Genomic DNA, 13,851 nt, shown 5'->3' with positions numbered 1-13,851 from the left:
CAGTTTGTTTTTCAGAGTCCATCGTCTCTAATGGTCCATCTCCCCCTCCGACTTACTCCCCTTCATTCTTCCCCTCCTGCTATCTTCTGGGTATATATCTGAAGGAAATGAAATCACTACCTCAAAGAGGTACTTGCATCCCCTCATTCACTACACCATTATTTATAATAGCCAAGACATGGAAACAACTTCAGTTATTCCAATGGATGAATAAAGAAAATGTACATCCTACACTTATATATACAATGGAATATTAGTCAGCCACAAAAAGAGAAAAAGAAAATCCTGCCATTTGCTACATTATATTAAGTGAAATGGCAGAGAAAAGACAAATACTGTATGATTTCCCTTATATGTGAAATTAAAAAAAAACAACTTCATAAAAACATAACAGAGTGGGGGTTGCCTGAGGCAAGAGGTGGGGGAAATCGGTGAAGGTGGTCAAAAGGTTTAAACTTCCACTTATAAGACAAATAAGTTCTGGGTGTATAACAAAGAGCACAGTAACAAAACAAAGAATGTACATCATCCAAACATTTTAATTAAAAGGCCAATTTCCAAAGCAAAGAATATTACTAGGGAGAAAGAGATCATTTCATAATGATGAAAGAATCAATACAGGGGCGCCTGGGTGGCTCAGTCCATTAAGCACCTGCCTTCCGTTCAGGTCATGATCTCCAGGTCCTGGGATTGAGCTGCACTTTGGGCTCCCTGCTCAGCGGGGAGTCTGCTTCTCCCTCCCCCTGTTTGTGCATGCATGTGCACATGCTCTCTCTCTCCCTCTCAAATAAAATCTTAAAAAAAAAAAAAGAATCAATTTATCAAGGGGAAAGAATAATCCTAAATGTTTTGGCACCTAATAAGAGAACTTTAAAATACATTCAGCAAAATCTGATAGAACTGCAAAAAGAAACAGACAAACCCACAATTTCAATCAGAAACTTCAGCACTCCCTCTCAATACTGATAAAAACAGGTAGACAGCAATTCAGCAAGGATACAGAAGTCTTTAACAACACTATCAAACAACTTGTCCTAATTGACATTTTTAGAGCATTCAACCCAAGAACAGCAGAATATGTATTGTTTTCAAGTGCAAATTGAACATGTATCAAGTTAGAACATATGTAGGGCTATCAAATCAATTTTAGAAATCAAGTCACAAAATATGTTGCCTGACTATAATGCAACTAAATTAGAAATCAATAACAATTATCTGAGTAATCCACAAATATTTGAAGCTAAAGAACACAATCGTAAATAAACAATGGATCAAAGAAGAAACCAAAAGGCAAGGTAGAATGTACTATGGATCTCACTGAAAATGTAAATACAAAATACCATAATTTGTGGGATGCTACTTAGGAAAATTTTATATCACCAAATGCCTACAGTGGGAAGAAAAAAGGTCTCAAATTGGTAATCTCAATTTACATTTTAAGAAACTAGAAAAAGAGCAAATTAAATCTAAGCCAAAAAAAAAAAAAGAAATAGATCAAAGCAGAGATCAATGAAATAAAAATGGAAAAACAGAAAATCAGTAAAGCCACAAGCTGGTTCTTTTAGATTCATAAAAAGTGATAAGCCTCCAGTCATTCTGATCAGGAAAAGACAAATTATCAATATCAAGTTTAAGAGAGGTGACATCACCACAGAATCTACAGACATCAAAAGGATAATAAGGGAGTATTATGAACCACTTCATGCCTATAAATTTGACAACTTATATAAAACTTCCTTGAAAAAAAACAAACTACCAATGCTCACTCAAGAAGAAATGGATAATGTGAACAGCCGTCTTTCTAATAAAGTAGTTAAAAACATTGCTTCAAAGAAAACTGCAGATCCAGATGGTTTCACTGGTGAATTCTACCAAACATTTAAGTAAAAAATAATTCTACATGAATACTTCTCAATTAATACTATAAGGCTAGCATTACCTGATATCAAAACCAAAAACATTACAAGAAAAGAGAAGTGCAGGCCAATATCCCTCATGAACATAAATATAAAAATTATAAACAAAATTTTAGCATATCAAACCCAACAATATATAAAAATGACAATACCTCATGACCAAGTGAGGTTTAATCCCAGGACTGCAGAGTTGACTAACATTTGAAATCAATGACTATAATTCATCATATTCATAAATGAAAAAAAGATCTGTTCATCTCAATAGAAGTAGAAAAAGCATTTAACAAATCCAACATCCATTCCTGATCCAAACTCTCAGCAAAAAACGATACTTTCTCAACATGATAAAAGGCATCATGTTGTATGATAAAAAACTGATTGTTTTACTCTTAAGATCAGGAACAATACAAGGATGCCCACTCTCACCATTTCTATTCTACACTGTGCTAAGTGTTCTAGTGAGTTCAATAAGCCAAGAAAAAATTAACAAAAGCATCCACGTTGGAAAGGAAGAAATAAAACGGTTTTTATTCAGACGACACTGTCTATGTAAAAAAACCCAATGGTATCTACAAAAAATTAATATGACCATGTGAGTTTAGCAAGACTAAATGAGTTAGCAAGATTTCAGGATACAAGCTCAATACACAAAAATCAGGGGCACCCAGCTAACTCAGTAGGAAGAACATGCGATTACTGATTTTGAGGTCATGAGTTCAAGCCCTACAATGGGTGTAGAGACTACTAAAAAAAGAAAAAAAAAGCAACACTTTTAAAAAATTGTATTTCCATACACTAGCAAAGAAATGGATATAAAAATACCATTTACAACAGCATCAAAAGGAGAAAATATTTAGGGATAAGTCAGAAAATGTGTAAAACCTGGTCATTAAAAACTACTAAACACTGCCAAGAGAAATTAAAGAAGTCCTATGTAAATGGAGAAACATACCTTGTTCATGAGTTAGAGAACTCAATATTGTTGTCTATTCCCCCCTCAAATTGACCAAGAGAGCCACCATAATCCCAATCAATATCCCTGGAGGAATTTTTTTTTTTTAAGAAACTGACAAGCTAATCTTTAAAACTCATATGGAAATGCAAAGGACCTGATACAACCCCCACCACCCCCACCTCCAAAAATACCTTTGAAAAGGAAGAACAAAGTTGTAGGAAGGAACAACACTACCTGATTTCAAGATTTATTGTTACAGTAAAAAAAAAAAAACTGTGTGTGTGTGTGTGTGTGTGTGTGTGTGTGTGTACACACATACAGAGAAAGAGGGAGAGAGAGAGGAGAAAGTGAATAAGAGAGAAGAGGGAGAGGGAGGGATCTCGGCTCTAACACAAACAAACAGATCACTGGAACAAAATAGAAATTCCAGAAATAGGCCCTCACATATATAGACAAATGAGTTCTGGAAAAAGTGCAAAGGCAATTCAGTGGAGAAAGGGCTGTCTTTTGCAACAAATGGTGCTGGAGCAATTGGATATCCATTGCACACACACACAAAAAAAATAGTCAATCCATACCTTAAACCATATTTACAAAGTTAACTCAATAGATCCTAAAATTACAAAATTTCTTGAAGAAAGGATAGCAGAAGCTCTTTGTAACTTTAGCTTAGGCCAAGATTTAGATCTAACATCAAAAGAATAAATCATAAGAGACAAAACTGATATATGGACTTAATCAAAATTAAGAATTCCTACTCCTTCAAAGAAAATATTAAGAAATTTAAAAGACAAAGACTGGGAAAAAAGATCTCTGCAAATCATGTATCTGATAAAGTACTTGTATTCAAAGAATATAAAGAATTTTCAAAACTGAATGAAAAAATTTGGACACTTCAAAGAAGTTATACAATGGAAAAATAAGCACATGAAAAGAAGCTCAACCTTACTAGATATCAGAAAAACAATTACAACCACTACATTATAGTGGCTGAAATTAAGAAGACCGGCCATACCAAGTGGTGTTGGTACTTGTGTGGAAGAAATGGAACTCTCATACCCTGCTAGTAAGAATGTTAAATTATAAAAAACAGTATGGCAGTTTCTTACAAATTTAAACACACAACTATGTGATCCAGCCATTCCACTCCTAGGTATTTATCCAAGAGAGAAAAAAGCATGTGTCTATAAACAAGTACACCTCACAACAGCTTTATGTGTAATAGCCCAAAACTGCAAATGCATATGTCCATCAACAGGTGAATGGATTATCAAATTGTGGCATATCCAAACAATGGGATACTACTCAGCAACAAAGCAATATACTCCCGACACACCACCCAACAATATAGAATTTCAAATAAGGCTGAATAAAAGAAACCAAACAAAAAAGAGTAAATACTGTGTAATTCCACACACACACACACACACACACACACACACACACAGTTTTGCCCAAGGGAAGATGGGGGGGATGGAGTGCATGCAGGGGTGGGAGAAAGGGATTACCAAGGGGCAAAAGGAAACTTTGGGAGGCTATAGATAAAATTGCTACCTGGAAGGTCTGGCTATGTCCCTAATCTTAATTGTCATGATGGCTTCACAAGGTATATATGCATGTCAAAATTACTCAACTGCATGCTTTAAATATGTGCAATTTATTGTATACCAATTCTATACTGATAAAGCTATTAGAAAGAATGATCCAACAATAATCAGTGTATTTCTTAACTGAATAAGAACTCATCTTCTTATTTTTAAATCATCACGACTGAACTTACCTTGCCACAGAAGAAAATTAACATTTAGTCAATATCCACTATATGCAGGCATTGTTAGCTACCTTACATGTGCTAACTTAGTGTATTATCTCAAGGCTTTTAATTGAAAAAAAGGGGACGGGAAGGGGAGAGAGGATAACACAAAACTTTTGAAACTAGACAAGGCTTTATTTGTTTTTTAAAAACTCTAACTCCCAGTTTCTACAGATAAAACATATAGCAATATCAATAAACACAGATTTAAATCTAAGTCCTTCAGAGTCAAGTTCTTAAAATTCAGCTGGAACGTCTCATGTGTCCCTTAGGAACACATGGCAGGAAAAAGGTTTAGACTGGATGTTTAAATTATGTTCTCATATATTTGGATGCACTGAATTCTCTCTAAATACCCTGAATGGCAATTCATTTTAAGGGTTAAAAATATAGTTCAGATGGAACCAATCAAAAATAAAAATCCTGTGTAACTGGCAATGCCCACTTTGCAAACTAGTTTCCTCACAATGTTTTTATGTAAAACTCGCACCTACTTCCAGAAAGGATTTGAAATGGGGATGCTAAGCATCTGCCTTCGGCTCAGGTCATGATCCCAGGGTCCTGGAATCGAGCCCCACATTGGGCTTCCTGCTTGGCGGGAAGCCTGCTTCTCCCTCTCCCACTCCCCCTGCTTGTGTTCCCTCTCTTGCTGTCTGTCAAATAAATAAATAAAATCTTTAAAAAAAATAAATACAGGATTTGAAATGGCTCTTCCACCTGCAAAATAAGGTACCTGATTGGTGGACCTCTAAGACACCTTATAGCTTTTGGTCACTCTACTTTTTCACAGTCATTTTCTTAGGAATTACATTAACCATATTTCAAACAAAATAACTGTAACCATTTAAAGATACAGAATATTTTATTCAATTAATATAGTAAAAACAATGTACATTTATTTTTGTTTTGTTGTGTTTTTTTGTTTCAAGTTTTTAGTTAACATATACTGTAATATTAGTTTCAGGAGAATTTAGTGATTCATCACTTACATACAATACCCAGTGCTCATCACAACACGTGCCCTCCTTAATACCCATCACCCATTTAGCCCATCCCCCCAGCCACCTTCAGTTTGCTCTCCATTGTTAAGAGTCTCTTTTATGGTTTGCCTCCTTCTCTTTTTTTTTCTTTCCCCTACGTTCATCTGTTTTGTTTCTTAAATTCCACACAAGAGTGAAATCATATGGTATTTGTCTTTCTCTGACTGACTTAATTTGCTTAGCATAATATACTTTAGCTCCATCCACGCTGTTGCAAGTGGCAAGATCTCATTCTTTTTTATGGCTGAGTAATATTCCCCTTTATCCATTTATCAGTTGATGGACATTTAGGTTCTTTCCATAACAAGTACAACACCTGGAGATCCATCTTTCAAGGTTTCTAAATCTCAGCACTGCATTTAGAGCTAGAATATTGTTGTGATGTATTATCCTGAGCAATGTAAGATATTTAGCAGCATTACCTGCAACCCACTAGATGCCAGTAGCCTCTCCCCCTATTTGTGACAACTAAAAGTATCTCCAGACGTTGCCAATATTGCCAGAGGGACAAAACTGTCCCTGGTTGAGAACTACTGGTCTAAAACTGTCTGTCAAATAAATAAATAAAATAAATAAAACTACTGAAGTGTAAAAAGAGACAAACCAAAAAAAAAACAAAAAACAAAAAAGAGACAAACCAAAAAAAAAAAAATTACTATTATTTTTTTTGGTGAGAGAAAGAGAGCACTCTCATGAACTGGAAGGGAGGGGCAGAAGGACAATCTCAAGCAGGCTCCAAGCTCAGTGGAGCCAGATGTGGGGCTCAATCACACAACCCTGAGATCATGACCTGAGCTGAAATCAAGATTCAGATGCCTAACTGACTGAATCACCCAGGCGCCCCCACCCCCCAAAAAACAGACTCTTAACTATAGAGAACAAACATGTTTACTGGGGAGGTGGGTGGGGGAGATGGATGAAATAGGTGAAGGAGATTGAGTATACTTACCTTGATGAGAACTGAGTAATATATGGAATTGGTGAATCACTATATTACACACCTGAAACTAGTAAAACACTGTAAACTACACTGGAATTAAAATAAAATATAATAAGGGCGCCTGGGTGGCTCAGTTGGTTAAGCGACTGCCTTCAGCTCAGGTCATGATCCTGGAGTCCTGGGATCGAGTCCCACATTGGGCTCCCTGCTCAGCAGGGAGTCTGCTTCTCCCTCTGACCCTCTTCCCTCTCGTGCTTTCTATCTCTCATTATCTCTCTCTCAAATAAATAAAATCTTTAAAAAAATAAAATAAAATATAATAAAATATTAAAAATAAATAAATAAAAATAAGAGTACTGAAGTGCTGTAATCTCTCTGTATGGACCTCATCCACCGACAGGGCAGAGAGTCTGAAAGCACAATATTCTCTAGTTGAAGGTTCTTAAGGATATTTTAAGTGTTTATATATAGTATATGCTCCATTTTTTAAAAACCCTATAAATTAATAAAAAACAAAAAGGGTTTTTTTATTGTTTTGCTTTCAAACCAAGGAAGCTAGACCCTACAAAATATCTAACACGTCTAGCCTCTTAATTTAGACCATGTCACACAGATGGAAAAAACATTTATGCCCAAGAAGTATGTAGGAACCATTCCCTAACCACTCTATAACTAAAAAATACAGCAGTTAATTTAGGAAATGTCAATACTCTATTGGAACTCAACTTTATAGCTCTGACTTTACTCAGCCTACAGTTTGTCCCAAGTAGGTGTCAAATTCCATTAAGTCTCCAATTTTAAACGGCCATTATCTGTGAACATCTACATTCACACACTGATTTTCTCTGTTGCACTCTCTCAGCCAAACCTTTTCTTCAATGACTTAAACTCTCAAGTAGAATGAAAATAAAAAGATCACAGTCTCAACTATATTTAGAAGATTTATATTTTTTTGAAAACTGGATCTTTTTATACTGCTAAACTGGATTTAACTGTTTTCTTATTCCACAGAAATAAATACAACTTACTTGTGATAAAGATTTGCTGTCATAAATGTAGGAAGAGTAAAAAAACAAACTGGAGATATGAAATCTGGGCTCCAGTTCTGGTCTCCTAGTAGCTGGATGACTACTTAACATTCCCAAACCTCAGCTTTGTCATTTGTAAAATATGGAGTATAATAATACCTACCTCTATAGTTACTGTGAGGATTAATTATAATTTATGTGAAATCATTTTGTAAACCATACAAATGGTGGTGGTAGTATCCTGATGGTATGAATAAACAACAGAGAAACACACAGCTCAAATACAGGACTTATTTCACTAATTAAACGTCACTTTTCAGAAAAACACTCATTAAAAAGAGAGCTTAGGATAATAAATCTGAACTAGGATTCAGGCATCTGGGTTCTAAACTTAGTCCTGCCAATAACTCTCTGTACCAACACAAGCAAAGTAACTTTACTTTTCACCTCAAATTCCATCTAAAAAGATCAAAATCCTGGACCGGGTGTTCCATAAATATCATTACAGCCCTTATCAGCCTATATGAAATGAGCAAGTATTCAAAAGATTCGTTTAACCCTATTACCACAACTCGGAGCACTATTTGGTCTGCCAGCCAGAGATGTAGAGGCAACAGAAAATTTTAACTAAATAACACCAGAATTGTATGCAATTTTCAAGAAGCAAAGGAAGTTATAAACGACTTTGTTTTCTGTAATTAATAACAATCTTCCCTCTAAGTGACAGTAATGATGAACAAGGTACTTTAACAGAAGGGCGGGGCTCTTGCCCTAAGATTTTTGGAAACCAGCCACTTCCCAGAGGTGTAACTGCTTCCTCGCCCTCAGTAGCCAAGAAACTTGAAAGATTAAGGTTTATACTGTTTGAGTTTAAGGTTTTTTTTTTTCCCCCACTTGGATGGGGACGGCGGTAGTCACCTGACATACATATTCTATAAACACCATTATCGACAACACCAAGCCTCCGGAAAGTCTAAAAAAGATCTAAATTTTTAGAGTAATGCTAGTTTGTAAAAATGAACTCGGACTATTAACTCAAAATTAGGTAACCCTGTGTCGGTGGTGATTAGTATCTGTCAACTGCCAAGTCTTCCCTTCCCCAAATTATCCGCCCTCCCGCGTCTCTGCGGAGGCGACGCCTCGCCCTCTATTCCCGCACAGAGCCAGGGAGGGCGGGAGAGTCCCCAGGGGCTCCCAGAGGAGGGAAGGCCTTTGGGCGCCACCACCCCTCGCTCCTCACCGATGACGATGCGCAGGTGCTTGAGACGGGTCAGCGCGTCCTTCTTGGTATCCAGCACCTTCTGGGTAGACTTCTTCACGTCCCCGTGCGGCTTCTTGGAGAACATCCTGCCGCTGCCGCCGCCGCTGCCGCCGCCACGGCCGACTCCAGCCCCCTCCCGGTGCGGCCCCGGCGCCGGCGGCGGAAAGTGGAGAGAGTGGGCGGGGAGGATACTAGCGTAAGCAGCTCATTCACTCCCCAGGCTTGCGGGCCCCAGCGCAGCCGACTCCGCTCACATCCAGGCCAGAGCCGCCACCGCCACCCGCCTCGCGCTGCGGCTGCAAGGCACCTTCGGTTCCGGCTCCAATATGGCGGATCCCCTCTCCCAGTCCTGCACGGAGCGGGGGAGACCCGGCAGGTCGGTCGCCGCCGCCTCCGCTGCCTCCTGAAGCCGCTGTTCGCAGCCACAGGCCGGGACCCGGGACCCGGAGCCGCGGAGGTGGGGCTCTCGGCGGCAGCAGCACAACTCTTCTCTCCCTGAGGCCCCCTTAAGGTTAAAGCTTCTTTAGCAGCTTCGACCCTGCATAGGCCGAAAGGGAGCCGAGTGCGGTGATGAGGTTTCACGACTCTGCCGTCGGTGGCGAATGGTCCCCGTGGCAACCGCCTTCTGACGTCAAGGCTTCTTGACGTCATGCCAGCGTGAGCTCATCTGTGGCATTATCCATCTTTGGTTTCCTGTGTAAGCCGCCAAAGGAGGAGCCCAAGAAAGTCAGGGAAGGGAATTATTCCGCGCCACTGTAAGCGAAAGGACTCCTGGCCAAACTGCCAGAGTGCTGTCGTATAATTTTTGTTTAAAAAGGTCCTTCATCTCCACTGTTTACTATGTCATAGTAACTTAAAAAATAGTTCCAAAACATCAAAACAGACGTGCAATATATTTTAGATCCAATTCTGACGGCCTTGGATGTAATTTTGTTTAAAAGATATTTTTTGGTTTTGCAAAGTGATAATGGACAGTTTATTGTAGTTTAGAGATTTGTAGGGTTGTAGTACATCCTCTAGGTTAAAATTATTTTGTACCCAAAACAATAAAATAAATAAAATTATCTTGCACAAATAAATGAAGCCCCAAAGCATGCAGTAACAGAGTGCAAAATTACAAGAGAAAAGAAATCTGGAGAACTCTGAGGGTGAATTTTCATAATGTGTAGAGTTCACAAATCCAGGAGAAAAGTGCTAAGGTCTCCACCTTAGAATGTAGAAACATTCATAAAGAACACAAAAAAATCACAGAAGTGTATACTCATAACTAAAATGTGAAAATGTGGGGCACCTGGGTGGCTCAGTCAGTTGAGCAGCTGACTCTTGATTTCGGCTCAGGTCATGGTCTCAGGTTCCTGGGATCAACTCCCACTCAGATGGGAGTTGGGCTGGGGATTTTCTCCCTCTACCCCTCCCGCACTCGTTCTCTCTCTCCCTCTCTCTCTCTCAAATAAATCTTTTTTAAAAACGTGAAAATGTTCACAATAATTTTTTAAAGTCAGATTAAAACAATATTTTTAAACAATTGTTAAACAGCTTTATTGAAGAGAATTGATATACAACTAACTGCACATTTTCAAAGTGTACGATTTGGTAAGTTCTACAATTGCATACACCCATGAAAACATCACCACAATCAAAATAGTGAACATATCCATCACCCCCAAAACTTTCCTCTTGCCCCTTGATAATTCCTCCCTCTTGCTACCTGATCCCTGGTTCCCAGGTGACCACTGATCTGCTTTCTATCATTTGGAGTTCCCATTTTCCAGAGTTCTATATAAATATTAGCATTCAGAATACTCTTTTTTTTTTTTTTGGTCTGGCTTCTTTCACCCAATATAATTTATTTTTAATCATAATAATGTAATGTCTTAGTCAAATTAGTAAAGTTTGTTTTAAATTAGACATCTTACTCCTGGTAAGTATGACAGAGATTCTCCTATTGCTTGCTGGAAAGAAGCATTAATTACTACCAGCTTACTGGAAATTAAAATTTGGCATTATGTATCAAGACACTTAAAGACATTTACATACTTTGATTCATTAGTTCCACTTTCAGAATTCTATTCTACAAAACCATAGATGGGCAAAATATGAAAAATATTAACACATGATCTATAACATTGAAAGACTGGAAACAGGGGCGCCTGGGTGGCTCAGTCGTTAAGCGTCTGCCTTCGGCTCAGGTCATGATCCCAGCGTCCTAGGATCTAGCCCCGCATCGGGCTCCCTGCTCAGCGGGAGGTCTGCTTCTCCCTCTCCCACTCCCCCTGCTTGTGTTCCTTCTCTTGCTGTGTCTCTCTCTGTCAAATAAATAAATAAAATCTTTAAAAAAAAAAAAGATTGGAAACAACATAAATGTCCATCAGAAAGGAGATGAATGTCCAATAGATAGAATGCTATATGACCATGAAAATTATTAATATGAAGATTTTTTTAATGACATGGAAAATACTCAAGACAATGTTAAATGAAAAAGCAAATACAAAACTGCAAATATGTATGTTATCAAAACTCTGAAAAAATTGTGTATAAAATGTAATTAGAAAAAGATGAAAAAAATACTCCAAAATTGTGATTATATCTGCAAAGTGGAATTACAGGTGATTTTAATTTTCTTCTTTATATTTTGCTTATATTTCCTTTACAAAAAGCATATATTGCTTTTACAATTAAAAAATAAAAAACAGAAGTTGTTTCAAAGAAGGTTAAGAAAATCTAATGTACCAATTGTAAACTAACAAAACTAAAATGTATATGTAGGAATAAAAACTCCTTGAAAAGAAGGGCTTTTTACAAAAAGTTATCTTTATGTTCTACAATGGCAAAGAGTAAATATTTGTTGGTTTTTAAATTTTTATGTTTATATTATAAAATGTTTTCTTTTCCTTTTTTTTTTTTAAGATTTTATTCATTTATTTGACAGAGAGAGACAGCGAGAGCAGGAACACAAGCAGGGGGAGTGGGAGAGGGAGAAGCAGGCTTCCCGCCGAGCAGGGAGCCCGATGTGGGGCTCGATCCCAGGACCCCCGGACCATGACCCGAGCCGAAGGCAGATGCTTAACGACTGAGCCACCCAGGCGCCCTAAAATGTTTTCTTTTGATAGTAGGAGTTGTCTGATCCCATGATTCTGACTATCATTTATTTGATTATTTTAGTCACCTCTGTCCCTGCCTATAACCTGTCTTTTCTGAGATACTAATCTCAAATTCAAATATACTCAAATTCAAACTACTCAAATTCAATACACAGAAAACTGAAACTTGTCACCTTTGTCCTCTTTTCTCCCAAACCTGATCTTCCTCCTTCATCTGATATCTTTATTGATAATACCACTATCAGCACTGTTTTTTCAATCCAGAAACTCATATCATCTTACGTCTTCTTCTTTTTTTCTTCTCTTTTCCTGTTACCAAGACCTGATGATTCCACTTCCTAAATATTTCCTGACTTAGTCATGTTCTCTCCATTATCACAACCGTTGTTTGGGCTCAGATTTTCACCATTTCCAGCTATGGGTGCAGTGGTTTCCTCCCCACGCCCACTCTTAGGAGGATTTAAGGTTCCACTCAGTTTTAAGTAAATTTTAACAGTTAAACCCACACACACACTCAGAAGTCTTACCTCCTTGCAATTAGTTTTTGAATATCTGTCTTAAAATCAGGAAATGCATAACACTTCAGGTCAAGGAATAAAACTCACATTGAGGGACTAACTTCAGAAAACCTAGAAAAATGTCCAGATTTTATATTTTACAGACTTAGTCTCTTGCTCTTTCTAAACTTATTAAAGTGGAGATTTTTTTAAAAAAGTAATTAGCTACACTGATTATAGTGGATGGAGGTTGGTTTGCCTGCTTTCTTCTGATAATCATACCCAGATTTTCTTTTGCAAAGCCACCCCTCTCTTGGTCTCTTTGGATCTCATGCCCCATGGCCCCATTTAGACTTCAGTACTCAAGCACCCTGGGCAAAGCAAGTGTGTTAGGGACAGGCACAAGACCATGTCAGTCCAGTAAAACTCACTCCAACAACCCTTGAGAAAGAGAAGCTCTTTTTTCAGGATGAAAGCCTGGAACTGCTAGGAACCAACATGTGAAGAGCATTTGCTGAGGATAGCACTGATACTCTGAGAACAGAGGAGATAGAGGAAGAGATTGAGTTTTGATAACATCATTTGGGCATTGGGATTGAATTTGCCTGAGGTGTCATCATCTTTTCTATTTCACAGACCAAAAGTTCGTGTTGGGTTTCAGTTACCTACAACAGGAAATGTCCTGATTTATATATTTTAAAGATATTTGGTAGGCTGAATAGGGGTTCGAAATTTTAAAAGGCAAGAAAAAAAAAAGAACTGCTTGAAAACAACATTGCAGCCCTCTTCTGAAGCCCTCACACAGCACGCACTTTTTTTCTCTCCCACGACACTCACGACACCCCTTGCTGTAATCATTCTATGCTTCTTCTCCCCTATATTAGACTGTAATCTCTTCTTAAAATAGGTTTTGAGAAGACTGTGGATTGTGATTCATAACCCAAGGCTCCAAGAATTTTCTCTCCCTCCCTGCTTCCCTCTTTTCCTGTCGTCTTCTTCTTCTTCTTCTTCTTCTTCTTCTTCTTCTTCTTCTTCTCCTTCCTTCTTCTTCTTCGTCTTCGTCTTCTTCTTTCTTTCTTTTCTTTTCTTTTCTTTTCTCTTCTCTTCTCTTCTCTTCTCTTCTTTCTTCTTCTTCCTCTTCCTCTTCCTCTTCCTCTTCCTCTTCCTCTTCTTCTTCTTCTTCTTCTTCTTCTTCTTCCCCTCCTCCTTCTTCTCCTTCTTCTGTCTTTGTCTCTGTCTCTCTTTCTCTGCCCTCTCCAATGGTACCTGGCATGTGGCAGGCGCTCAATACATATTTATG

The 13,851-nt window shown here is 38.0% G+C and overlaps 1 protein-coding gene across 2 annotated transcripts in view; it reads right to left on the bottom strand.

Annotated features, from left to right (window-relative positions):
- The window catches only part of RALGAPA1 (Ral GTPase activating protein catalytic subunit alpha 1), a 252,659-nt gene extending 243,182 nt beyond the window's left edge, over positions 1-9,477 (bottom strand). For both annotated transcript variants that reach the window (XM_088024638.1, XM_028114832.2), the window contains exon 1: positions 8,933-9,477. In XM_088024638.1, the coding sequence (XP_087880764.1) occupies positions 8,933-9,038 (106 nt within the window). In that variant the 5' untranslated portion in view covers positions 9,039-9,477. The remainder of the gene's footprint in view (positions 1-8,932) is intronic.
- Positions 9,478-13,851: the final 4,374 nt, after the last annotated feature.

Source organism: Eumetopias jubatus, unplaced genomic scaffold (genome assembly GCF_037043125.1).
Source record: "Eumetopias jubatus isolate StellerSeaLion01/CBP00866 unplaced genomic scaffold, mEumJub1_p1.0 scaffold_7, whole genome shotgun sequence".
In the NCBI taxonomy this organism is placed as follows: Eukaryota; Metazoa; Chordata; class Mammalia; order Carnivora; family Otariidae; genus Eumetopias; species Eumetopias jubatus.
Note: the sequence above shows the minus strand (reverse complement) of the source record. Positions and strands in the feature narration are given on the sequence as shown.